The 27,348-nt window shown below is 45.5% G+C and overlaps 1 protein-coding gene across 1 annotated transcript in view; it reads right to left on the bottom strand.

Annotated features, from left to right (window-relative positions):
- Window positions 1-7,928, bottom strand: part of SFRP4 (secreted frizzled related protein 4) — a 78,062-nt gene extending 70,134 nt beyond the window's left edge. The window contains exon 1 of the mRNA XM_077491648.1: window positions 7,039-7,928. Within this exon, the coding sequence (XP_077347774.1) occupies window positions 7,039-7,477 (439 nt within the window). The 5' untranslated portion in view covers window positions 7,478-7,928. The remainder of the gene's footprint in view (window positions 1-7,038) is intronic.
- Between the last annotated feature and the right edge of the window lie 19,420 nt (window positions 7,929-27,348).

Genomic DNA, 27,348 nt, shown 5'->3' with positions numbered 1-27,348 from the left:
CCCAGGTAAGGTATATTGTATTTCTTCTTATGGAATTCCTTTAAACATAAACTATCAGTCTGTTTAAAAAAGAAAAGAAAAGACCAGATAGTGCTCTGCTGCGTTACCACAATCCTTATTTGCAATTCCCACTGCAATCTATTTGTGGAATTTGTGGTTAGGTTCAGCTTTGTCTCCAATACTAGTGATGGACGAACTTCCGACGGGACGTTTCGCGAAAGCGAAATGCGAACGGACTCAAACGTTCGCGAAACCGAACGTTCGCCGCGGGCCCCATTGACTTCAATGGGAGGCGAACTTTGCAAACCTTCATGTCGAATTTGCGGCCACGTGGTAATTATTAGGGGGTAAAACGTAGTCCCACCATCTGGACAATGACATAATACATGTATGAGGTGAATTTGGGATCGATAACTACAAGCATTTTTATTTTATTTGGGAAATTGTTCTAACAATTCAGGACTATGGAGCTAATGAAGGCAATGGAGGAGAGGGAAGGTCAGGGACCAGGGTAGGCAAAGAAGAGGGTGCAGGAGATGATCACCAGCAGCGTGACATACCGGAATGACACATGCACCGTGATAGAGGCATCTGACAGCAGCACCGTAATACAGAGCACTGACAGCAGCACCGTGACATACAGCGCTGACAGCAGCACCGTGACATACAGCGCTGACAGCAGCACCGTGACATACAGCGCTGACAGCAGCACCGTGACATACAGCGCTGACAGCAGCACCGTGACATACAGCGCTGACAGCAGCACCGTGACATACAGCGCTGACAGCAGCACCGTGACATACAGCGCTGACAGCAGCACCGTGACATACAGCGCTGACAGCAGCACCGTGACATACAGCACTGACAGCAGCACCGTAAGCAGCCCCAGGAGGAAGTCAGCACAGCACAGGGATGGTGTGATCCCCTCATAATAAGAACCCCCAGGAGGAAGTCAGCACAGCACAGGGATAGTGTGATCCCTTCATAATAAGAACCCCCAGGAGGAAGTCAGCACAGCACAGGGATATCATAAGCAGCCCCAGTAGAAATATGACACCGCTCAACCTCTTCAAAGAGGAGGGTAGGGGCATATAGTACGGTGTGCTTTTTTGGGTCAAGGAAGTGAGCCAAATGAATTAAGAAGGTCTGTGTGCTTGATTAAAAAAATAGTTTATAGACATATACATGGTCTACTGGTCACATGTGTTGAATTCCTCCGAGATCCATGCCTCATTCATTTTTAGAAATGTGAGGTAGTTAACACTGTCGTGAGCTAGGCGAGTACGCTTATCGGTCACAATCCCCCCTGCTGCGCTGAACGTCCTTTCGGACAGGACACTGGATGAGGGGCAAGCCAACAGTTCGATTGCAAATTGGGCAAGCTCTGGCCAGAGGTCAAGCCTGCCCACCCAGTAGTCTAGGGGTTCATCACTCCTCAGAGCGTCCACATCGGCCGTTAACCCAATGTAGTCGGACACCTGACGGTCTAGGCGTTCCCTGATGCTGGATCCGGATGACACCTGTCGATGGGTCGGCTGAAAGAATGACCTCATATCCGAAGTCACCAACACATCTTCAAACCGGCCTCTTCTTGCAGGCGCTGTTGGATTGGTACCCGCAAATCCTTCTCTGGGAGTGGGAATTGCTCCTCTGCCAGCGCACGCAAAAGCAGAATGCAGCATTTCTCGAAGCAAGGCCTGGAAGTGCTGCATTCTGACAGCCCTCTGCGACGGCGGTAACATTTCCGCCATTTTGTGTTTGTACCGGGGGTCTAAGTACGTTGCCACCCAGTACTGGTCCTTGACCCTCATGCTTTTTATACGGGGGTCCCTATTAAAACACTGGAGCATGAAGGCCCCCATTTGCACTAAAGTGGAAGCGGTGTGGTGGCCTGGCTCCTGCTCATCATCCAGGATAATGTCGTCCTCTTCATTCTCCTCTCCCCATCCTCGCACAACAGGGATCCCAGAAAGGTTTAAAGCATGCTCTTCTTGCTCCTGCTCATCCGCCCCGGCACCATCCTCCTCTGATTCCTCATCAGACTCCTGTTGTTGACTTGTCTCAGATAGAGTAGCCCCCCCTGGGAATTCATCCAGCATTGCGACTTCCTCATCTTCCCGCTCCTGCTCCTCCACAGCCTGATCAATGACACGACGCAATGCACGCTCCAGAAAGAAGGCATAAGGTACCATGTCACTGATGGCGCCATGGCTGCGACTGACCAGTTTGGTGATCTCCTCAAATGGCCGCAGAAGTCTGCATGTGTCGCGCATGAGCAGCCACTGGCGCGGTGAAAAAAAACCCAGCTCCCCAGAACCGTTTCTTTCGCAGAGTTCATACAGGTAGACGTTAACTGCACGTTTCTGCTGGAGCAGCCTATCAAGCATATAGAAGGTTGAGTTCCATCGCGTCGGGCAATCGCAAATAAGACGTCTGACCGGCAGATGGTGTCGCCGCTGAATGTCAGCAAGGCGAGCCATGGCCGTGTAAGATCTTCTGAAATGGGCCGAGATTTTCCTTGCCTGCCGCAAGATGTCCTGGACCCCAGGGTATTTGACAAGGAATCGCTGCACGACCAAGTTTAAGACGTGTGCCATGCACGGCACGTGCGTGATTTTGCCCTGTTTCAATGCGCTAAGCAGATTGGCACCGTTGTCACACACCACTTTACCAACTGTCAAATTGAGCGGTGTTAGCCACTCATCTGCCTGTGAACGCAAAGCTGAAAGGAGTGCCGGGCCAGTGTGGCTCTTTGCTTCCAGGCACAACAGACGCAGCACGGCATGGCAACGTCTCACCTGGCATGTGGAATAGGTTCTGGGGAGCTTGGGCGGTGCAGCGGAAGAGACGCTAGCAGCGGAAAAGGAGGAGGCAGCTGAGGAGGAGAGGGAGGAGGATGGAGTAGGAGGAGGAGAAGAAGAGTCAGGCCTGCATGCAATCCGTGGCGGTAAAACCAAATCTACACGGGTGCCACGGGTTACATGCTTGACGGCCGTCAGAAGGTTCACCCAGTGGGCAGTAAAACTGATATACCTTCCCTGCCCGTGTTTGCTAGACCACGTGTCTGTGGTCAGATGTATCTTGGCACCGACACTGTGTGCCAGAGATACATTCACTTGCCGCTGAACATGGCCATATAGCTCTGGGATGCCCTTCTCTGAGAAATACTTCCTTCCTGGGACCTTCCATTGTGGTGTTCCAATGGCCACAAATTTGCGAAAGGCCTCCGAGTCCACCAGTTTATATGGCAGTAGTTGGCGGGCTATGAGTTCTGACAAGCCAGCCGCCAACCGTTGGGCAAGAGGGTTATCCGGCGTCATCATTTTTTTACGCTCAAACATTAGGCCCACGGAAGCCTGCCTTTTTGCAGAAAAATGTGAGCTTGGCGTGATGGAAGGTGGAGTGGAGGACAATTGTGAGGAGAGAGGAGAAGGAGAAGTAGAAGACGAGGCTGGACGGTGAGAGCCTGCAGTGTGGCTTTGTGTGTTCCGTTGCTCCCACTGGGCTCGGTGATGGCTGCTCATGTGCCTTCTTAAGGCGGTCGTCCCTAGGTGAGTATTGGGCTTACCGCGACTAACGCGTTGACTGCAAAGATTGCAGATGGCAACGCTATTGTCAGCAGCGGACACGTTAAAAAAAGCCCACACTGCGGAGCCATGTGCCGGTGTCCTGGGAGCGCCAGATGTGACCGTACATGGTCGATGACTCGCTCCTGATACATTTGCAGTCTGCTTTGTCCCTCCTGTGCAATGTAAGTTATTCCTGCTTCTCCTCCCTATCTGCTGGTCCATATCTCCCTCTGAACTCCCCTCCTCTTCCTCTCTTGTGGGCACCCACGTGACATCACTAGACACGTCATCATCAACGTCACCTTCCCCACCGCTATAAGTAGAGATCTCGGAGTAGGCAGCAACACCGGGGACCAACCTCCTCCTTGGGCTGATCTGGGTACTGTCGTCAGACTGCTGAGTAGCGCTTGTTGCTACCTCCTCTTCCTGATCCAATACCAAGAGTGGCTGCGCATCAGAAATGTCCTCTTGATATGGATCGGAAAATAATTCCAGTGACTCAAGCGGAAGGTATGTGGTGGTGGTGGTGGTGGTCGTGTTGTTGGTGGTAGTGTCTTTGGGGGTGCACATAGCAGAGAGTGAAGAAGAGGGTGCAGATCGAGAGGATGAGGAGGGTGCAGAAGAGTAAGGCTGAGCGAGCCACTCAACCAAGTCTGGTGCATCCTTTAAAGTAATTGAACGCACCTTCTGCAACTTCCCACTTTGGCTCAAGCCTGTTGCTCCTGCCCTACCCCTACCACCCCTGCGGAAGGGCCTGCCTCTTCCTCTGCCTGTCATTTTTTAAATGACCCTGTGACAAAACTCTTAGTCCCTATACCGATGAAGGACTGCTGCAGTATAGGGCAGCAGTCAGCAGTGGTGCACGTCAACCCTATCTATTGTGGACCGATAGCGGTCCTTACAGAACAGCAGACTGTACCGCACTCAAGCCTATGTACCGTAGCACCCTATACCAAGTTACCAGTCCTTATAAGAACTTTTGTGGACCAAGCAGGTTGTGTATTAGTGTTTAGCAGACTGTACGTCAGTCCCTATACCGCTGAAGGACTGCTGCAGTATAGGGCAGCAGTCAGCAGTGGTGCACGTCAACCCTATCTATTGTGGACCGATAGCGGTCCTTACAGAACAGCAGACTGTACCGCACTCAAGCCTATGTACCGTAGCACCCTATACCAAGTTACCAGTCCTTATAAGAACTTTTGTGGACCAAGCAGGTTGTGTATTAGTGTTTAGCAGACTGTACGTCAGTCCCTATACCGCTGAAGGACTGCTGCAGTATAGGGCAGCGGTCAGCAGTGGTGCACGTCAACCCTATCTATTGTGGACCGATAGCGGTCCTTACAGAACAGCAGACTGTACCGCACTCAAGCCTATGTACCGTAGCACCCTATACCAAGTTACCAGTCCTTATAAGAACTTTTGTGGAACAAGCAGGTTGTGTGTTAGTGATTAGCAGACTGTACGTCAGTCCCTATACCGCTGAAGGACTGCTGCAGTATAGGTGAGCGGTCAGCAGTGGTGCACGTCAACCCTATCTATTGTGGACCTATAGCGGTCCTTACAGAACAGCAGACTGTACCGCACTCAAGCCTATGTACCGTAGCACCCTATACCAAGTTACCAGTCCTTATAAGAACTTTTGTGGACCAAGCAGGTTGTGTATTAGTGTTTAGCAGACTGTACGTCAGTCCCTATACCGCTGAAGGACTGCTGCAGTATAGGGCAGCGGTCAGCAGTGGTGCACGTCAACCCTATCTATTGTGGACCGATAGCGGTCCTTACAGAACAGCAGACTGTACCGCACTCAAGCCTATGTACCGTAGCACCCTATACCAAGTTACCAGTCCTTATAAGAACTTTTGTGGAACAAGCAGGTTGTGTGTTAGTGATTAGCAGACTGTACGTCAGTCCCTATACCGCTGAAGGACTGCTGCAGTATAGGGCAGCGGTCAGCAGTGGTGCACGTCAACCCTATCTATTGTGGACCGATAGCGGTCCTTACAGAACAGCAGACTGTACCGCACTCAAGCCTATGTACCGTAGCACCCTATACCAAGTTACCAGTCCTTATAAGAACTTTTGTGGAACAAGCAGGTTGTGTGTTAGTGATTAGCAGACTGTACGTCAGTCCCTATACCGCTGAAGGACTGCTGCAGTATAGGGCAGCGGTCAGCAGTGGTGCACGTCAACCCTATCTATTGTGGACCGATAGCGGTCCTTACAGAACAGCAGACTGTACCGCACTCAAGCCTATGTACCGTAGCACCCTATACCAAGTTACCAGTCCTTATAAGAACTTTTGTGGAACAAGTGAGTTGTGAATGTTTAGCAGACTGCAGCAGAAGGGCAGCAGTCAAGTATAATATCCTTTCTATATTTGGAAGAAAGAATATTATACATGTACAAGCCTATTACTGTACCACTGATACCAGTCCTGAAAAGAACCTTTGTGGAACTAATAATAACAGCAAGTCTTTAAAATTACCCTCACTGCCTGACAACACTGCTTCCTTCCTGTCCCTATACAAATTGGCAAAAAAAGAGAACGATTAGTGGTTACTGGAACAGCTCTTTTGTGGACCTTGATAGTAACAGCTAATGATGATGATGATGATGATGATGATGAAAGACTAATCTGGCTGTCCCTGTAGCATACACCGTCCTTTCCCTTTCTCTAAACTAACAAAAGACACTCAGGCTGCTGCAAGAATCAGCAGCACAGCAAACCTATCAACACCTAACACCTATACCAGTCCTGAAAAGAACTTTTGTGTACCAAATAGCTAGTGGTTTATCTCTCCCTACTCCACACAGGAACCTGTCCCTATCGTAACAGAAGAAAGAATGTAAAATGGCCACCGGATCGGGTGTATTTATAGGTTAGGGGGAATGTCCAAGTGTCCATGTGCTGTCATGTCTCAATTGGCTGTCCTGTATCACATGATAAACGTGTCACCAAAGGTTAAAGTTCTTGTATACATTAAACACGTAAGTCCGCCGCGGCGAACGACGGAAAAAGGCGTTCGAACGTGCGGACCGCGAATGTCGGAAATTCGCCGCGAAACGACCGCCGGGCGAAACGTTCGTCCATCACTATCCAATACTGGGTCTGCACCTCTTATAAATCTAGGGGGGATCCAAATGAGCTGATTGCTTGCACCAACCTCTCAAATCTATTTTTTGGTTTAACCAAATAATATTTAAGAAAAAAGAACAAAACTTTTTTTTTTTTTGCTAGACTAGCTAAAACATCACCCCCCAACTAGATTACAGTCTACACAGAGACATCATTAAAAGGTGGAAAAGAAAACTAGAAATGCCTTCCTCGTTATCCAATCAAAATCCAGCTGTTAGCAAATTAAACCTAATTCCTACTTGAATATGCTAAACCACAACTCCCACAATTTTTATAAATAAGCATCCTATTATTTAAAATGTAAAAAAAAAACATTTTATATTGGAATGTTACCTTTAGGGATGTCTGTAACAATGGCTTCGGGTGCAATGCACACCCCTCGGTCATACACTGGCAGATCGTCACATGCCAGGTTCTCTGGCCAGCTGTGGTTGTACCTCTTCATGATAGGCTCACAACCATCCTTGGCTCTTTGGCACACAGACTTACAGGGTTTAATTGGATCATGAAGGAATTCCAGTGTGCAGATAGGTGCATACATAGCGCACAGGAAGAAATTAAGGTCTGGGCTGCAGTTGATCTCCACCAGCTCCTGATATTGTTCAATAGCCAATATAGCATTCTCCTGAGTGCTGTGGTGCAAGTGGTTGGGCATTCTAGTAATATTCCAAGGCATGTCTTTACACATGGAGATCCTGACAGTTTCACAGGGGGCTGGGTGCACCCCCCTCTCCATCACCAGGGCAAAAAGCACAGCTGTAACCAGGAGCATGGTTGCAAAACAGCCTTCACTGCTCTGAAAGCTCTAGCTGTAGTCAATATTTCTTAGATGTAGGTCTGGCCAGGTTAATTGTGGAAGTGAGTAACTCACAGGCAACTTAATGAGAACATATAAGAGCAATGCCAGAAAGCTGCTTGTGCTAAACTCTCAGTAAAAGATTACAGGCTGAGAACTTTCTTTCCTCCAGCTTCCCAGACTCCACTGCAGAGAAGAGTGGACATTGTTCAACTACCTTTATAGCAGTACCAAAAGTGACGTGCATCACTTCTATTTTTTAGATGGCTGCATAATTCTTTTTTTTTTTCTGCTTGGCAGACACAGTTACATCATCTCTTTTCCTTTAATCCCAGGGCGACATCACTAAATTTCAGTTCAATTTCCAATTAAAGTCTCCTCCTCCCAAAGTTATTTTCTCCAGAACTGCAGTGGAAAAAAAAAAAAAGCCACTTCCACTTCTCCCAACTTCTCAGGTCTTATTAGAGCAAAGCAAAGCTTAGAAAAATAAAAAGATCTTATAATAGCAGAGGGTTTAACTTTCAAGAGTATCTGCTCTCCCCTCCCTTCTCTTTTTTTTTTTTTTCAGGAGGGTGAAGTAGCACATGTGAACCAGCTGCATTTTTCTAATTCGCCACTAGAGGTCCATAATGTTGTAGCATACAACTAATATTTGAAATGTACTGGAGAGGTGAGCATGTTGATAGGCATAATGAACCATTTGAAGTTGCAGACTTCTTTCTGCTAGTACATTTTTGAAGAGCGTTTAAACTTATTTGTTGCCTGAAAGAATAGGTTCATGCATGTTTGTTCTTAGAGACACCTTAAGTATTCAGAAACACTGTAAAAAAAGAGGTTCACTTTCATAAGTCACTCCTTTCATGCAGGAGAATATTTGTTAAAGCATAACATATTGCAAAATTTTCTGAAATATTTCTGAAAATAGATGCTATTTGACATAAGCATTATAAATATCCATGCTATGCATTGGTTAGTGCAGTGGTTCTCAACCTTAGTGAGACCAGGGCCAGGAAATGTATTTCCAAAACTTTCAATGCCTCAAAATGAATGGGCTGCCAACTCACCCTAAAATGCTTAATCACTTGACCACTGGGCACTTAAACCCCCTTCCTAACCAGACCAATTTTCAGCTTTCGGTGCTCTCACACTTTGAATGACAATTACTCAGTCATGCAACACTGTACCAATATGAAATTATTGTCCTTTTTATCACACAAATAGAGCTTTCTTTTAGTGGTATTTAATCATCACTGGATCTTTTATTTTTTGCGCTATAAATCAAAAAAGACTGAAAATTTGGTAAAAAAAAAAATTTTTTTGTTTCTGTTAAAATTTATTGCAGAGCATTGGCAGAGTATTGGCGAGTATTGCAGTGTTGCAGAGCATTGCAGTGTTGCAGAATATTGGCAGAGTATTGCAATGTTGCAGAGTATTGGCGGAGTATTGCAGAGTATGTGCAGAGTATTGGCACAGAGCAGCGCTGTGGGCACTACACATCCAGCCGACAGCACTGCTGCCATCTCTCGACCTCTCCCCTCGCACTGTACCGATCGGTACAGAGAGGGGAGGAACCGGGGTCATGTCATGACGCCGGTTTGTTTACATGTGATCCCTCCGTCAAATGACGGATCGATCACATGGTAAACGGCCGCTACTAGCGGCCGTTTACCGTGATCCGTGATGCGCCGGGTCTTCTGGACCCGGCGGTCACGGATGTTTGTGGAAGCATGCCCCAGGGGGGCGCGCAAGAGCAACATTCTGGGAGCCCATCCATGGACGTCCACCCAGAAAAACACAACCATGCTGTAGCTGTCTTTCAGCTATGGCGCGGTCGGCAAGTGGTTAAAATCGTACTTTATACATGAATCTTTCGTATAACACAGCAAACTACCATGTGGCGTGCTACAATGCAGATGCCTTATGCCGCGTACACACAACCGGACTCTTCGACGGACTTGGTCCGGCGGACAATCCGACGGACTTTGCAGCTGAGGTCCGCCGGACTTTCAAACGAATGGACTTGGCCACACACGATCACTCCAAAAGTCAGATGGATTAGAAAGTGATGACGTAGAATAAGGAAGTTCATAGCCAGTAGCCAATAGCTGCCCTAGCGTCGGTTTTAGTCCGTCGGACTAGCACACAGACGAACGGATTGTCCGCTAAAATCCAAGTCCGGCAGACAAATTTGAAGCCAGTCTTATTTCTAGGTCCGCTAGACTTTTGGGAAGGAAAAGTCAGCTGGAGCCCACACACACGATCGAATTGTCCAAGTCCGATGGAAAGTCTGATTGTGTGCACGTGGCATTAGGCTACCTTTGTGAATTGGGTGCCATTAAAAAGAAATTATTAAAAATAGATGGCACTGCATGCATCTTATGTACCCTGAGCTGTGGAATGTGAGTCCAGCCTAAAAAAAAATGATATTCATACAATAAAAGTTTGAGAATGCAATGGTGCCTTCTGTGTACAGTAAGTCTATTGATCTACCTTGCAGTTATCTAATCATTGCATGACTACAAGCTAGATCTATAGACATACATAACAGGCTGTTCTGTTTCAAATGTAATTTTATGCATTGACATACCTCCTGAAACCCAGTCAGTCCAGACAGTATGGTCACCTGCTGACTTTTCACCACCCACTGGCAGTTTAAGTCCTCAATAAGAAATATGATTAAAAGAAATTGATTTAGTTGCAATGTTACTTCAGCAGCTATTAGAATAGAGGATGTTTTTCCAGTCTTTCGAAGTGTAATGCCACGTACACATGAGCGGATTTTCCATCGGAAAAATCTTGGCTGGTTTTTCCAATGGAATTCCGCTCAAGCTTGGTTTGCATACACATGGTCACACAAAAGTTCGCTGAACTTTCGACAGTCTAGAACGCGGTGACATCACTACGACAAGCCGAGAAAATTAAGTTCAATGCTTCCGAGCATGTGTCAAATTGTTTCTGAGCATGCGTAGGAATTTTGGGCGTCGGAATTGGTACAGACAATTGGAATTTCCAATCGAAACTTTTTCCGACCGAAAAATTGAGAACTTGCTCTCAATCATTTGCTGGCTGGAATTCTGCCAGCAAAAGCCAGATGGAGCATACACTCGGTCACATTTTCCAACCAAAAGCTCTCATCATACTTTTGCTGGCAAAATTTCCGATCATGTGTACGCAGCATAAGACTCAGGGCCAGACTTTCTATAGGGCTTGACGGGGCTCAAGCCCATGGGCCCGTCCGATAGGGGGCCCCACGAGCTCTGCCTGTTAATTCTTTACACTAGGCGTCTGCGCTATAGCAGGCTACAGCGCGGATGACAATTGTTGGGAGGGCGTCCCTGGACGTCCTCCTCTTTTTTACTTCCCCTGATGCGTGCCGCGGGCGCGCATCGGGGAAGTTCTGTGTTGGCAGTGTCCCTTGGACGCAGCCAATCACAGATCATGCTAAATGGCCAATCACAGCCGCCATTTAGCACTGATCTGAGTGTCCAATGAGAGATGATCTCATGAGATCATCTCTCATCGCCGGCTCTCCCCCTCACAGAGACAGCCTGTGAGGAGGGAGAGCGACATGCAGCTCGTGAGTAAAAAATTGTCCCCAATGCCACGTATAAGTGCCATCTGTCATCAGTGCCACTGCCATGTATAAGTGCCATCTGTCATCAGTGCCACTGCCATGTATAAGTGCCATCTGTCATCAGTGTCATGTGTCATCAGTGCCATCTGTCCCCAGTGCCATCCCTTAAACACAGCCAATCACAGATCATGCTAAATGGCCAATCACAGCGGCCATTTAGCACTGATCTGAGTGTCCATGAGATCATCTCTCATTGTTGGCTCTTCCCCTCACACAGAGACAGCCTGTGAGGAGGGAGAGCGACATGCAGCTTGTTGTGAGTAAAAAAATAAAAGAGTGGAAAATAAAGTGCTGCCAGTGCCACCTGTCCCCAGTGCCACCTGTCCCCAGTGCCATGTGCCATCTGTTATCAGTGCCACATATTAGTGCCATCTGTCAGCAGTGCCACATATTAGTGTCATCTTTCATCCGTGTCACATGTCATCAATGCCACGTATTAGTGTCATCTGTCATCAGTGTCACGTGTCATTAGTGCCATCTGTCATCAGTGCCACATCAGTGTCACGTGTCATTGTCCTGGTGCTCCAGGGTCTTCAAAATTGTAATAGGTAGTCAAGAAGTTAGATGTGTAATTTATTCTTCTTGAACACATGATGGCGCTCCCTGCATGTTGGGCCTCTCTAAGTGGCCAGGCTGTGGAAAAGTCCCACACATGTGGTATCATAATACTCAGGAGGAGTAGAATGTACAATTTATCTTGCACTTTGTTCAATGAGTTATTTTGTTATATTCTTGCAATTGATTTGTTATGATTGCACCCTTACAAGCTAGTTGATTTCAATATGTTTTCCAGGTAAATAAGTGTTTTATGTTCTCATTCTGACCAAGACATTTGTGCATTTCAATAAACACTTGATCACTTTGAACTTTTTTAATCATTATTTATTTATTGCAAAAAAGCTTTTCAAGCTTCAATCAGTAATAGATTATTACTTTTTTTAGCATTTAACACTGTCTACGGTACCAGTCACCTTTTAGAAGTAGCTTGGCACTTCAAATAACGATTTGATCGATTATATTGTTACAGCACCAGATGGCGACAAATTAATATAGAAGGTAGGGCCCGAAAGTGACTCAAGCCCAGTGGCCCCCAGCACCCTAAGTCCTGCGCTGATAAGACTCCAATGTTTTTCCCAAGCCCTGTCTATGTGAAGTACACTGAGGGAACATGAAAAGAAACGGGAAAGGTCTAGCTAGGACTGAACTATCTAGCATCAAACAGGAGAGGACAGAGGGAGAAACCAGAATCACATAGTAAAAAAGCTGTAGTGGCTCAAAACTGTCATTAGACATTGTGTTAGCATACTACAAACAGTAATAACCTGATGCGGTAAAATAAAACACAAAAAGATTGCATAAACATGGGGTAGAATAAAGCACTAGGCAGGCAACATTTTTACAGCTACAGATTATTTACTAGTGCTAGGTATGTGTCATTCAGTGTATGTCTCCTCTGCTCACCTATGCTGTCACTGATTTCCCCTAGTCTCTGTGTGATTGCTCCACTGCTGCAAATAGAGAGGAGACATTGGTGCCTCCCAACGGTCCAATATCATAGCGAGGATTCGCAGCACTGGGTTTGCAGCAGGGTTTTTTTTTTTAGGGAGTACCTGCTGGACTGCCACTTACAATGCTGGGTTCAGGGCTATCATGGCTGTAGACCCTGAAGCACACAAAAAGCTACTGCTTGGCAAGAGGAAGGCTGCGGCCCAGAGCCAGGTTGCTACCTATATGCTTAAGAACCACTAGGTTTGTGCATTATGCATTGCTTCCCAAACTTTAATTAGTGTATGCTTAACCAGTTCCCGAGGGGCGCACGCTGATGTACATTGGCAGAATGGCACGGGCAGGCATAGTGGCGTACAGGTACGTCCATCTTTATATGCCGCCCTGCCATCGCATGCGCTCCCGTGAGTCCAGTCCCAGGTCCCGCGGACTCTATCGCCGCGGGGATACCCGCGATCGTCTCACGGGGAGGCCTTAACGGGGAGATGCCGTTGTAAACAGCATCTCCACGTTCTGCCTAGCAACAAGTGACGCTGATCTCTGCTCCATGTGATTGGAGCAGAGATCAGTGTTCACTAACACAAAGCCACGTTCCCCACAGTTAGTAACACGCCCCTAGGAACACTTAACCCTTACACTGCCACCCCCTGGTTAACCCCTTCACTGCCAGTGTCATTTACACAGGAATCACTGCATTTGTATAGCACTGATTGCTGTATAAATGACAATGGTCCCAAAAATGTGTCAAAAATGTCCGATGTGTCTGCCATAATGTCGCAGTCACAATAAAAATCGCTGATCGCCGCCATTACTAGTAAAAAAAAAAATATTAATAAAAATGCCATAAAACTATCCCCTATTTTGTAAACGCTATAACTTTTGCGCAAACCAATCAATAATCGCTTATTGCGATTTTTTATTACCAAAAATATGTAGAAGAATATGTATCGGCCTAAACTAAGGGGAACATTTTTTTTTTTATATATTTTTGGAGGATATTTATTATAACAAAAAGTAAAAAATAATGCATTTTTTTTCAAAATTGTCGCTCTATTTTTGTTTATAGCGCAAAAAATAAAAACCGCAGGGGTGATCAAATACCACCAAAAGAAAGCTCTATTTGTAGGAAAAAAAGGACGTCAGTTTTGTTTGGGAGCCACGTCGCATGACTGCGCACTTGTCAGTTAAAGCGACGCAGGGCCGAATTGCAAAAAGTGGTCTGGTCTTAAGACAGCAAAATGGTCCGGTCTGAAAGTGGTTAAAAGATATTTAAAGTGGTTGTAAACCCTTACAAACCACTTTGACCTACAGGTAAGCCTAGATTAAGGCTTAATTGTAGGGCCAAGAAATATCGACTAAACCTACACGGTTTAGGAGATATTTACCAAAAGACAGTCACTGCTGTCTACGGCGCGTGATATCGCCATTAGCAGCATGTGAGTGGCCGGAGCAGTGATACCCGGAAGAAGATGGATGCTCCAAACTACAGGGGACAGCGGTGACATCGCTGGCTCCTGTGTCAGGTAAGTGACACATAATGGGCTACTATGCGATGCATAGTAGCCCATTATGCTTTACCTTTGCAGGGATACAAAGAAGAAGTAAACCCATATTGCATGGAGATGTGATGTTGATAGAGCAATGTGTGGAAAAGAGACTGCATCCTATGAAGCTTGACATGTTTTGTCGATTAAATACGACTTATCAGGAGTGGATGCTACAAATATCTGTAAAGAATGTGAAAAGATATAAAGATATCTACAAAGATATAAAGATCTCTTTGCACGAATTAGGGATGGAGGCAGTGTTCTAACCAATTAGGTAGCTTTTTGCTACTTTTTGCATATTTATATAAAGTGAAGTAAGACTATACTCAGGCCCCCACCCTTTGGACACATTGAATGTTTATATGATATTAACGTCCATATACATGCATAACACACATTTTTTGCCGAATTATATACTTTTTTCTACATTCCACTAATCCCTGTCATTAGTTTCCTGCGGTCTGTTGTCCTTGGGTTTGCCCCCCATCCCTCCCCATTGTCCTTGTGACGGGGGATTGGATGGACGGATCGCCTCCTACGCATTGGCGCCACGCACGTACCGCACATGTGATATCCTATGTGGGCACAGCTCAGTCTTTGTGGCTTTTCCACCCTGGCTGATGCCAGCGACAGGGAGCATTTTAGTGCCAAATGCGTGATGTTGGTGAGGATCTGTTGGTTTATATTGGGCCCATCCGGACATCCCCATTTGGAACAGTTCAGACTATCAGGTTGCACTGCTTGGTTACACTGAACATCACACCTAGTATCTGCCACCACAAGGTAACCCAGTGTGTAATGGCTGTTTTCCTACCTTGGCGTTCACTCTCCTTCAACCCTCCCTTTACCTCACGGCAATCACTATGCAAGTTTTTAATGCACATGTCTCACTTTTTATTTTACCACATTCACTCGGATTTCTATGCACTCTCAGTGGACATTGGCTCTGATTTGCTACACATATAATTTTTAATTTACTTTACAGACTTTTTTGTAGCCATCGATTGGCACAATACTTACCACAATATGATTACTTCTATCCTCCTGGGGATGCTCATTTATGTGCCTGGTGTTCCCGCAGACCCCAACACCTCAGCTCCCGAGGTAGACACATGGTGACTCTTCACATCTGTATCGCTTAGGTTAAACTTTCAGTTGGATGTAAATCTTTTGGGTTAGACCATTCATTCACATCTCTCCCATAATATGGGTTTCCATTTAGACCATTATACATTTCCCTCTATCTTTATATCTTTTCACATTCTTTACAGATATTTCTAGCATCCACTGCTGATGAGTCGTATTTATCGAACAAATGTGTCAAGGTTCATAGGATGCAGCCTCTTTCCACACATTGCTCTATCAACATCACATGTCCATCCAATATGGTTTTACTCTGTTACATCTATGTATATTGTACATTGTTTTCATGACATGATACAATTTGTTTTATACTATGGTCCCATTTATGTGCAATTAGTTTTTTGCCATTCATGTTGTGTTCTGCGTGCTAAAGAATCATTACTCTTTATGTACTTACTTATTGCTATGGGGTTTCATGGCTATGTCAATAAATGTGTCATTACCTTTTATATTTGTGTTATTGCCTGCCTCATTCAAAGTCCCAAAATCTTCTATTTTTGTAGCATTACAATTGTGGACACCTGTCTGTGACAGCTATCGGCTTACTGGCCAGGCAATCTTCTGGGACCTGTGATGTGTCCCGGAAGATTGCAGGGAGGGAGGGGGAGAGGAGAACTTCTGGTCGTATCGCCTAGGCGGTCTGACTAAAAGTGGGAGGGGATACCTGTCAAAACTAGGTACCCACTCCCCCCCAAAAGAAATGACATGCCAAATGTGGCATAGGAGGGAGGAAGGAATGTTTAAAGCTGAACTTCCCCTTTCGGGTGAAGCTCCGCTTTAATTCCTAATGAAGGAACTTTGCTTGGATTTCTAAGAGGAATATTAATCTCCTCAGGTTACTACTCTATCTATCCAAGTTCATGTTTTCATTAAAGCATAAAAAGCATACCCCTAGACTGATTAATGAGTCTGTAGAGTGACTGTAACTGTGCGCCTGGCTGCGAGGCAATTCCTAGGAGAAGAATCCTGGACATCGTAACAAGTGGCTCCTCCAGGGGTAGTGCTACACGTGTTTTCTTTTCTTTCCCATTCTTCTCACGGTAGCCATTTTCACTAAGGGCAGATTAATTAATCTCCCTTTACTTCTTAAAATTCTAGTTTTTCCTCTCGGTACATGTAACAGGAAGTCCCCAGGATGCAGCTGAAATGCCAGGGTGACATCACCAGTGCCTCAAGAAACAGTAATTGTAAGTAAAAGCAAAAAGTATGTGTCTTACTAATGAAAAACACAGCTTTAAAGGCTAGTTCACATTGAAATTTCTGTGTCCTGGATGTGCTTCTGAACACGCATTCACACATGTTTTTGATACATTTTTCCTCTTTTTTTTCTTCATCTCAATTCATGACGTGCGTTCTGGTGCATTTTCCAAGCATTTTCTCCCATTTTGTCACATTCCATAAACGTTCCTTACAGAAAAAACGCAGCATGTTTGTCTTTTGTTGACTGCACTGGAATGTACTGCACTGGTGTGAACTATGGCAATTAGAATACATGGAAAACACTGTGCTGGTATCTTTAATGCAGATTAAAAATGCACTGGTGTGAATCAGCCCTGAGTCTGACAACCACCTGTATTAATCAATTTATGATTTAGAGACGTGTCTTTGTAAACTGTACTGTGTTTGTGACACTAGCAGTGATTGTTTGTCAAGATGTTTCGGGTTTCAAACTATACCAGCTAATGCTGCTACTCTTTACGTAGCCAGGTTTGACTTCCTAGTTCTGCAGACAGAATCAATGAGCCTGGCGATTTGAAGTTTCAACTCTGGAACAAGCAGTGCATATTAGTTGCAGGCATGTGCATTGCTCTATACATGCTGCAAATTAGTACAAATCCAGGGCACCTAGTCCATCTTAAGAGAGAATGGCTACGTTCCTACATACAGTGGGACCATGGACAATTAATGTAGCCATCCTCTATCAGGAGGTTAAATCACAGCAGCAAAAAAGAAAAAGGAAATAGAAGGAGGCTGAGAGCAATACAAGATATATATATTTTTTGAGTTATTTGAGTTAAGCATATGTAGCACTAACCCCCGAAGGAGCTGCTGGTTTTATTTGGGCTTACCGTTACCTCACCTGCTCGCCTCTTTGTCCTAGGGGGGTCCCGTTGGAAAGTAGCCCAAATGATGATGAATTCAACACTTAGTCCTTTTTTGAAGATTTATTTATGCATAACACAAAGAAAAAAAACACAGTCCTTCAACAGAGGGTTAGAGGATAAAGGGGAATTCAGGCACCTAGTAATTTGCAGGTTAGTGGTATTAGTCAGATCCAGGGGACAAACAGCTCCACAGACTGGATCCAGCAATCACCGGATAGGCCCCTCTCACTTGACCTAGCAGCCGATGAGATGCTCAACAAAGTCTCTGCCACAGACTTGTCAACTGAACTTAGAAATTTTGAAAGTTTTAGAAGAACTACCATACATTACCAGATTCTTTCAGCCGAACCGGCGATACTGTATGGATATTGATCCGGATTGCGTCCTCCAACTGAGTTTCCAGGCTCCTCCAGAGACACCAGCCTTGAGCTCGGTCCTCCACTGGAGAAGTCCTCTCCTGGATCCTCCAGTTTTCTTGGCTTCTCCCCGCAGGCGAGACAGCACAGGACCACCCCTGGATCAGCAGGCCCCAAGACATTCCTGGGCCTACACTCTCAGTTGCAAAGCCTCGGGCCAGCTGGCCCCGAGGCGCAGAACCATGCGACACAGGCCCCAGGCCAGGAGGGCCATGAGGTCGGGATAGCGGACCACAAGACAGGGACCCGGGAAAAAACACACAAAAATGGTGTCGGTACCTTAAATACCCTCTCCCAGAATGCACAGCAAGGCAACAACACCCACTGAGCTATTTCCGAGCAAGAGGTGACATTCAATGCATCCAGCCTGCTACATTTCCACACTTGCCGCCGGTGACAGCAACACCTACAGTCAAGTGGGAATCAGTGCAACCCAGCTGCACTGGTACAGAAACCAGAACTTTTAGAGAGAATTAGTCTGAGCCAAACTACAGCTTCAGACAATTATATTTGAAAAAAAATAAATAATAGCGTCTGCCCATGAGGAGCAGGGTGCTACATATAGATACTTAAATATTTTTTTTTTTTTAACGAGAGATAAGTTTCACTTTAAAGACATTTTCAGATAGGCTAATGCCGCGTACACACGAGCGGATTGTATGGCGTACTTAGTCCGTCATACAATCCGACGGACAGTCCGTCGTACTTTCCACTGAACGGACTTGACCACACACGGATGCACAAACAGTCCGTAGAAAGCTTGCGCGATGACGTGTACAGCGCATACGACGGGACTAGAAATAGGAAGTCCAAGACACAGCAAAGCACCCTTCCGCCCTGTAAATCCTTTCTGGGCATGCGCCATTCTTAGTCCGTCCGACTAGCATACTGACGACCGTATTGTCCGCTGAAACCAAAGTACGACGGACAGAATTTCGAAAAAACCGAAATACTTAGTACTCCGGACTGCACGCTGAAAAAGTCCGCTGAAGCCCACACACAAGCGGATTGTCCGCTGAAATGTGTTTCGACGGACTAAGTACGCCATACAATCCGCCCGTGTGTACGCGGCATAAGGCTTTAGGCTATCTTAGATGTTACAGCTTGATTGTCAGGCAGTGTCTCTCTTAAAGGAAAATTCTCAACAGTAGCTTGCAACAGGAAAGAAGAAATTGCCAGGCAACACAACTAACATCTGAGCACTCACGGTTCCTTGCCAGGAAACACCTGCAACGCAGAAGTCTTTAAACCATTTGCTGCTGTGATGGATGGGGAATGGAAATTCATACAGTTCATCTTACATTGCTGAAATCCCCTAACCGCACAACCATCACTGCACCTTTTGCCTTCCTTCCTACAGAAACTACTGTGACCTCTTTTCTCTCTGCCTAGAGTTATCAGTGCCATTCCTTAGTCCTCCTGCTTTCTTCATCTCCACTGCAGGCTTACTGCACTGCCATTGATGAATTGCTTCAGTCAAGTCTTGTGAATATGTCATTTCCCAGTTCAATTCTCGGTGACAGAACCTGTCATTCTGTGTTAGGTAGCACAGCCGTTTAATACTTTTTCTAAATTGGGGTGTTTTTGAATGACTTCCTACCTGATTTTCTTAAATCTGAACTCCAGGCAGATAGAAAATACTTGTTTAACCACTTGAAGACCAGGCTTTTTCTCGCACTTTTTGTTTACATGTAACAATCTTTTTTTTTTTTTTGCTAAAAAAGTACTTAGAACCCCCAAACATTATATGATTGTTTTAAAGCAAAGGCAATAGAGAATAAATATTTAAGTTTAAGTTTTGAATTTTTTTTTAAGCCACATAGTATTTGTGAAGCCGTTTTTCCAAATGCAATTTTTGGGAAATATACACTTTTTTTTTTAATTGAAATGCAAAAAAAACCCCACAATACATAACCTAGTTGCCCAGTGATGTTTGCGGCGATACTGCACATGTGTGGGACGATCGCTGTTTGTGTACATGTGGGACCCATGAGCTCGTTTGCCTTTGCTTGCTAGCATGGGGTGATGGGGCACTTTAAACATTTTATTTTGCTTTTTTTTTACTTCTACAGATCACTCATCATTTTTTGCTATAACAAGGTATGTAAACATCGTTTGTGACAGCAATAGGCATTTGTAATGTAATATTTAAAATTGCTAAAGTCCTATTCCCAGACAACATTAACCCTCCTCTTACATCTGTTTAGCATAGGAGTGATCAACTGCGGCCCTCCAGCTGTTGGGGATCTACATGTTCATTCATGCCTCTACCTCTGGGAGTAACTTTCAGTCTTCTCATCATGCCTTTGCCTCTGGGGTTCATGTTTGTAAATGTCAGTCTTGGAATGCATCATGGGACATGTAGTTCCACAACAGCTGAAGGGCTTCAGTTACCCGCTTCTGGTTTAGCATGTACTGACTGTTTCAAAAAGTTGCACCAACACTTCTCCTAAAGAGAAAAAGAGTATGAACTGTTATTGCTGTCCATAGGAGAAGGGAACAGCCCAGAGTTATATTGTCTCATCTCCTCATCTTCTTATCCTTATAGGACTTCTCCTATGGATCACAGGAGTGCAGTTACTATTCACTCATGTGATCCAATTTCAAGAGAGAACGGACTGAAGTCCGCTCTCTGCTGACATCACCAATGTCAGTCCAGGCACCGCCTCATCCTGACAATGGGAGTCTGGATCCACCAGGTGCCTGGACTGACACCTGTCTCAGCCTCTCAGCGAGCCGCTGAGAGCCTGAGATGGCCACTCCACCCTCTCCACAGCTCAGTGCTTCACTGAGCAAGGAGGGAGAAGAGCAGAGAGTTGTGACTGACAGTCTGCAGCTCTCTGATCATGGAGCTCTGAAAATCGAGCGATCGTGATGTTAGACCTAGGGTGGATGGGGGGGGGGGGGGAGGGTAAAATACCCATACTTTTCTTGTAAGCAGCTCCCATTGTCCCCCTCTATCTCCTTTTCTAACTACAGTCTGTACTTGCTGACTTCTTTCTTCTCTCTTATGTCTGTAATCTGTTCCTGGCTTCCTACTGCCTCACTTTTCACTTCCCTTCTATCATCCTGTCTTGCATGTTGTCCTCTCTCTACCCTCTTTGTCAATCATACAGTTCCACTGACACTCTGTCGTGTGTTCTTCTTCACAACAGAACCATCTCCTCAGCTTGGGTTCGCCATCACTGTCATATAGTATGTCCAGGTCTCCTCTGATCTCCTAGCTTTCTACCTTCAATTTTACATAAGAGATCTTTGTTAATCCCTTTTGATCTTGGAGCTCTTGTCTTGCATACAGTATCTCATGCACACTTGCTCTCTCACTCCCCTTCCCATTCAACCTCTGAGTTCATCCCTGCAATGAGCTCCTATCCACACACCACCACCAGTGTTGCCAACCTATCGGATTAAAATTTACTGTCACAATACCCAAAATTTACTGGCACAGCCAAGTTTTTACTGCCATTTCCAAACGATGAAAAAAATTAGTTTTAAGTTCAAATTTCAGTATTTAGGCTACAAACAAGTACAATATGCAATTAGCAATATGATTTAAGATATAAATTAACCAGTTGCTGACCATACGCCGCAGTTATACTGTGGCAAGGTGGCTCGGCTGCGTGAATCACCATAGGTATACATCGTTCACGCCCGTGATCAGATTCGCTACAGAGCCGATCGATCCACAGGTCTAGGCCAATGATTTATGGCCTGGACCTGCTGATCGGTTCTGGCAAATGAAAAGCCCCCTCTGCCTGTGTAATGTAAACACAGGCAAAGGAAGTAATGTCATCTCCCCTCGTGGAGTCAGTCCTTTTCAGTTCCAGCGACTGAGAAGAAGACATCCATAGTGAGTACTATGGATGACGGACAAAGTGCCACGCATGCTCAGATCAAATTCCTACACCAAAGCTATTGGCTACTAGCGTGAACATAGTCCCGTCATAATGAAATAACGTCATCACGTTCTGAACCATCAGATTTTCCGACAACTTTGTCCGACCGTGTGTATGCAACAGTTTCGGACAAAATCCGTCTGAAAAAAATCAGACGGATTTGGTTGTCGGAATGTCCGACCGTGTGTATAAGGGCTAAGGGCAGTTAGCTGTAGTCCCAGATAGGTTTAGAGTACCCGCCATATAGTCCCTAATAAAGGTTTAACCCCTTGATCACCCCCAGTTTACCCTTTCACTCTTTGTCACTGTGCAATTAGTAAAGTGTACAGATCTTTTTTCTGGTCACTGTATTAGTATCACGGGTTAGCTAGTTAGCATCAGTTAGGTGACTAAGCAACAGTGATGTTGTGAAACGCATAAACTGTTTGTCCTGCTTCTGTTGTCACATGAACGTTGACTATCATTACAATAAAGGCTGAGCCTGCACCTGGCTTCCACTTTGTGGAGAGAGTTGTCTTTAGTACACCACCTGGAGCAGTTCACCCTTTTGTTAGCGTAAGTTAGGTGTCAGCGTCAGTTAGGTTCAATCCCAGACAGTGTCAGGTTTTAACCCTTTAATTGTCAGTGCCACTAACACACGCACACACCATACACCTCCCTTACTAGAATAGTGTTTGAACAGATCAACATCTTTGATCTGATCAAATTTATACTAGCGTCCCCAATAGTATAGTGTTCCCAAAAATGCAGCATTAGCTGGATCAGCCCAGACACCTGCCTGCACCTGCCTTTAGTCTCTCCACCCAGCCCAGCCCACCCAACTGCAGTATCAGTAGATCACTGTAACTTCCAAAACATAGCACACAAAACTGCAGCATTAGCAGAGTCTCGCCTGATCCCTGCTAGCACTAACAGTTCAATTTTTTTGTAGCGATTCAAGCAGTCGCTGACAACCAGGTGCTCTTTTACCTGTGAGACTAGTTGTGCCTGTAAATTTAGTGGCCAAAATGTCCAAACAGAGGTACACTAGTGACAATGCCTACACGATGCTGTGCACGACAGATGAGAGCAAAGGGGAATCCTCACTGTCAGATTCAGGCTCAGTATTCAAACCTGTAGAGAGCAACAGCACCCTGACAGATAACTCTGATAACTCTGCTAAGGTCAGGCATACCCGACCCCGTTCTTCTGTTGCTGAGGTGTGACAACCACATGGCTCTCATATGCAGCAGAAAGGCAGTACTAATGCTGCTCAACCTTCTCGTGAACTGGTAAGCACCAGCGGCCTAGTACATCCTGGTCGTAGACAAACCAGCACTGCAGTATCACTTGGTGATGTGATGAGTCCCATAAGTGCAGTTCCAGCTGGTGCGGTGACTAGCACAAGTAGTGTCCTGCAGCCACCAAGAATTCAAAGTCAGGCCCGAAGAGCCCATAGTGCCCTTCCTACTGTGTTTGCAAATCCTGATTGGCAGCCCAACAATACTGCAGCGTCGTACTTCCCCGTTCACTGGCCAATATACGGAATTCAGTTGGAAACAGCAGATTTTACTTCCCTTGACTTTTACGAGCTGTTTTTCACGGAAGATCTATACAGATCTATTGTGGACCAAAGCAATTTATATGCTGGTCAATTTATCGCCACAAACCCAAATTTGATCCTTGCCAAAGAATTTGGCTGGAAACCTGTAACGGTTCCTGATTTTAAGACCTTTCTGTACCTATCCCTCCTCATGGGCATTACTAAAAAGAGTGAGTTGCGGTCATATTGGTCCACTGACCCAATTCACCATATGCCCGTGTTCTCTGCTTTCATGACCAGGACTAGATATGGGCAAATCTTGTGGTTCATGTACTTCAATAACAATGAACTCTGCCATCCTCGGGGTGACCCTGAATATGATCGGCTTCACAAAATTCGGCCCCTTGTAAATAATTTCAACCAAAAATTTGCAGCCTTATATACCCCAACAAGTTGTCTGCATTGATGAGTCCCTGGTTAAGTTTTCTGGCCACCTTGCTTTCAAACAGTTTCTCCCCAGCAAGCATGTCAGATATGGGGGTCAAGATGTATAAGCTCTGTGACAGGGCCACAGGCTATGCATGTACTGTAGTTTCTGGATTTATGAGGGAAAAGATAGCAGTGTGGAACCCCCCAACTGTCCAGACTACATAGGGAGTAGCAGTAAGATTGTTTGGTACTTGGTTTCACCCTTATTCGGAAAGGGGTACCACTTGTACATGGACAATTATTATACAAGCGTGCGACTTTTTAGTCACCTTTTTGATTTTGGAATTGGTGCATGTGGCACCATGCGATCTAATCACCGGGGCTTCCCCCAACGGCTTGTAGATTCCCGACTTAGATGGGGGGGAGAGCCTGCTTGAAGTGTAATAAATTGCTTGCAGTGAAGAGGAGGGACACACGGAATGTTTTTGTTCTGTCCACCATTCACACAGATATGACTGCCCAAATTACAACGGCAAATGGTGTTGTTGAGAAGTCCCTCTGTGTCCACGACCACGAATACAACCTTAACCACCTCAATACAGTGCACTTACACCCCCTTCCTGCCCAAGCCAGTTTTCACGCTGTTGCAGTTTAAATGACAATTGCGCGGTCATGCTACACTATACCCAAACAGAATTTATGATAAGGCGGCACTGATGGGCACTGATAAGGCGGCACCGATGAGGTGCCATCAATGGGGTGGCACTGATAGGCGGTACTGATAGGCACTGATAGGCAGCACTGATAAGTGGCACTGATATGCAGCACTCATGGGCATTGATAGGCAGCACTGATGGGCACTGAAAGGCTGCACTGATGGGTACTTATGGGTGGCACTGATAGGCGGCACTGCTGGGCACTGATAGGTGCTGATAGGTGACACTGCTGGGCACTGATATGCAGTACTGATAGATGGCATTGATAGGCATCACTGATTGCACTTGCACTGGCAAGCATTTGGGATGGGCACTGATTGACAGCTGCCTGGGCACTGATTGGCATTTCCCTGGTGGTCTAGGGTGGCATACCTGGTGGTCCAGGCAGCATCCTGGTGGTCCTGTGTGGGCATCCGAGAGGGGGCTGTGCTGATAAACAATCAGTACAGACCCCCCCGTCAGGAGAGCAGCCGATCAGCTCTCCTCTACTCGCGTCTGTCAGACATGAGTGAGGAAAAACCGATCAACGGTTATCCTGATTAGATTGTGATCAGCCGTGATTGGACACGGCTCATCACGTGGTAAAGAGCCACCATCAGAGGTTCACTGACACATGACATATTTAAATATTCAATGGGCTCAACTTGCCTCTCAGCAAATTCCTTGGGGTGTTTATTTTCCAAAAAGGGGTAATTTGGAGGGGTTTTGTACTGCCCTGCCATTTTAGCACCTTAAGAAATGAGATAGGCAGTCATAAACTAAAAGCTTGCTAAATGCCAGCAAATGTACCGTAGTTTGTAGACGCTATAACTTTTGCGCAAAACCAATAAATATACGTGTAACAATATGGACTGCAATTGCAACAAACAGCTATTCCCTGCCCTGTATATCATATTGTCCCTCTAGTGCTCCGGGGTTACTAGACTGACATCATATTTGTGAGCCCAACCAAAGGGATTGTGGGACTAGTAGTTCCATCAGATGGCTATTCGCCTGAATGATTATATACCCGGACTACATATCCCAGGGATTCTACAGTCATCCGACCTGACCGTGAAGGGGTCTAGTGTTGCCTACTGTTCATCGAACATCTGACCAGCGCCACCTCTACAGTGCTGCAACCCATGCTTCGTGCTCCGCAATGAGTGATCGTCTCAAGTGGGTCCGCAGCCAGGATGTCCATCCGAGATGCGCTAGCTAGAAGGCATTGAATCGGTCTGGTCGTTGATGAGACTGCCACTGCCCATTTTTGCAAACTTTTCCTTTGTTTTTCACTGGGTCACATTCTGTCATTGCTACTTAAAGGGCCCTCTTTACCATCTATGTTTAGTTTCATTACTCATTAGGATCAAAGGTTAAACAGGCCAGTTTCTCTTTCTATAATTTTGTCAGAAATTATACTTAACCTCTGCTTATTCTTTCAGGTTATGTTCAAGTCGTACTCCACTGTACATATGTGTATATAATAATCTATTGTTGCTAACCGTCTTAACTGGCATTTTCTTGAGGCGTCACTCAACTGAGTTTCTGCTGCTATCCCAAACTCAGTTGAACCATTACTTCCTTTGTACAACCATATCTTAACTGAAGTATTCCAGTAAACGTTAACAGAATATAAACATATTGAGTGTTGTCTTATTACTTAAAGGTGTTGCAATGATGTCTGAACCCAAAGTGTCAGGTGGTTTGGAATGTTCACAGGGTCATGGCGATGCAGATGAGCAGGTAAATTCAAGCAGTCCCCAAGGGGGCCGTGCTACATACGCTTATTGAATTTTTATTTTACTCAAGGCATGTGGCTGAATATATGTTGGCCTAAATGTATGAGTAAAATTGAGTTTATTGGATTTTTTTTTTTATAGGAAAAAGTACAAAATAAAAATTTTTCCCCAAATTTTCGTTTTTTTTTTCGTTTATATTGCAAAAAAAAATCCCAGAAGTGATCAAATACCACTAAAAGAAAGCTCCATTTGTGGGAAAAAAGGACGCAAATTTTGTTTCGGTACAGCATTGCATGACTGCGCAATTACCAGTTAAAGCAGCGCAGTACCAAATTGTAAAAAGTGCTCTGGTCATTAAGGGGGTAAAACCTTCCAGGGTTAAGGTGGTTAAATTGTTACTATGCCCAGGACCCTGGATTCACTATGCCAGGTCTCCCACAGTACACAGAACATGGAAATGCAATTATTTTAGTAAATATAATCTGCTAAACACCTTTTCTCATCAGCAGTTAGAGCAGTCTTGTGACTTCTATCGGTGTTCAGCTAAGCACTGGTTAAAGCTTTGTGGAGGCATTTTCTGGCTGACCTATGAGACTGCAAGACCCCTGACCCTCTGTCTGGACTGTGCGGATTGGCCTTGCGCTGATCACATGCATCCTCACAAGAAAAGAATACCTCTCTAGCAATCAAACTGAGCATGTGCAGCCTGACTCCATAGACTCTGTGTTATTAGGTAATTATTAGGAGTCAGTGGAAGAAGGGGAGGATCAGAGGAGACAAACAGGCTTTTTTGCACAATGAGGACAATAAGCCCCTTAGGTTCTACAGTGAGTATAACAAGCATGCTTTAATACATATACAGACGGATTTTACTGTTGTCAGTATAGTAACACTTTAAATAGCTCAGGGTCAGGACTCATGAGGGCAACAAATTAGAATGGGCAGGCACACGCACATGAAATTGACTCTAACGGTGACACTGACAGTGGTGTGCAGCAGCACAATTGATGATGATACCTCAGCGACATGACTCCCTTTCTGAGTCACAGTGACCGTCTCCCTCCACGCCAGATGGTCCCTTCAGTCCACTCCCTGCTTGCCTTCCTCCCGTCTCACAGACCCGCACAAAAGGATACAGCCGCTTTGCTCCCTGGCACCATGACTTCACACAACACACTCAGACCCACCCCCTGCCGGCACCACCTGAACACA

This window comes from Lithobates pipiens, unplaced genomic scaffold (genome assembly GCF_037356315.1).
Source record: "Lithobates pipiens isolate NorthernLeopardFrog02 unplaced genomic scaffold, aLitPip1_a1.2 Scaffold_19, whole genome shotgun sequence".
NCBI lineage: Eukaryota > Metazoa > Chordata > Amphibia > Anura > Ranidae > Lithobates > Lithobates pipiens.
The sequence above is the reverse complement of the archived record's forward strand: the minus strand, read 5'-3'. Positions and strand labels throughout refer to the sequence as shown.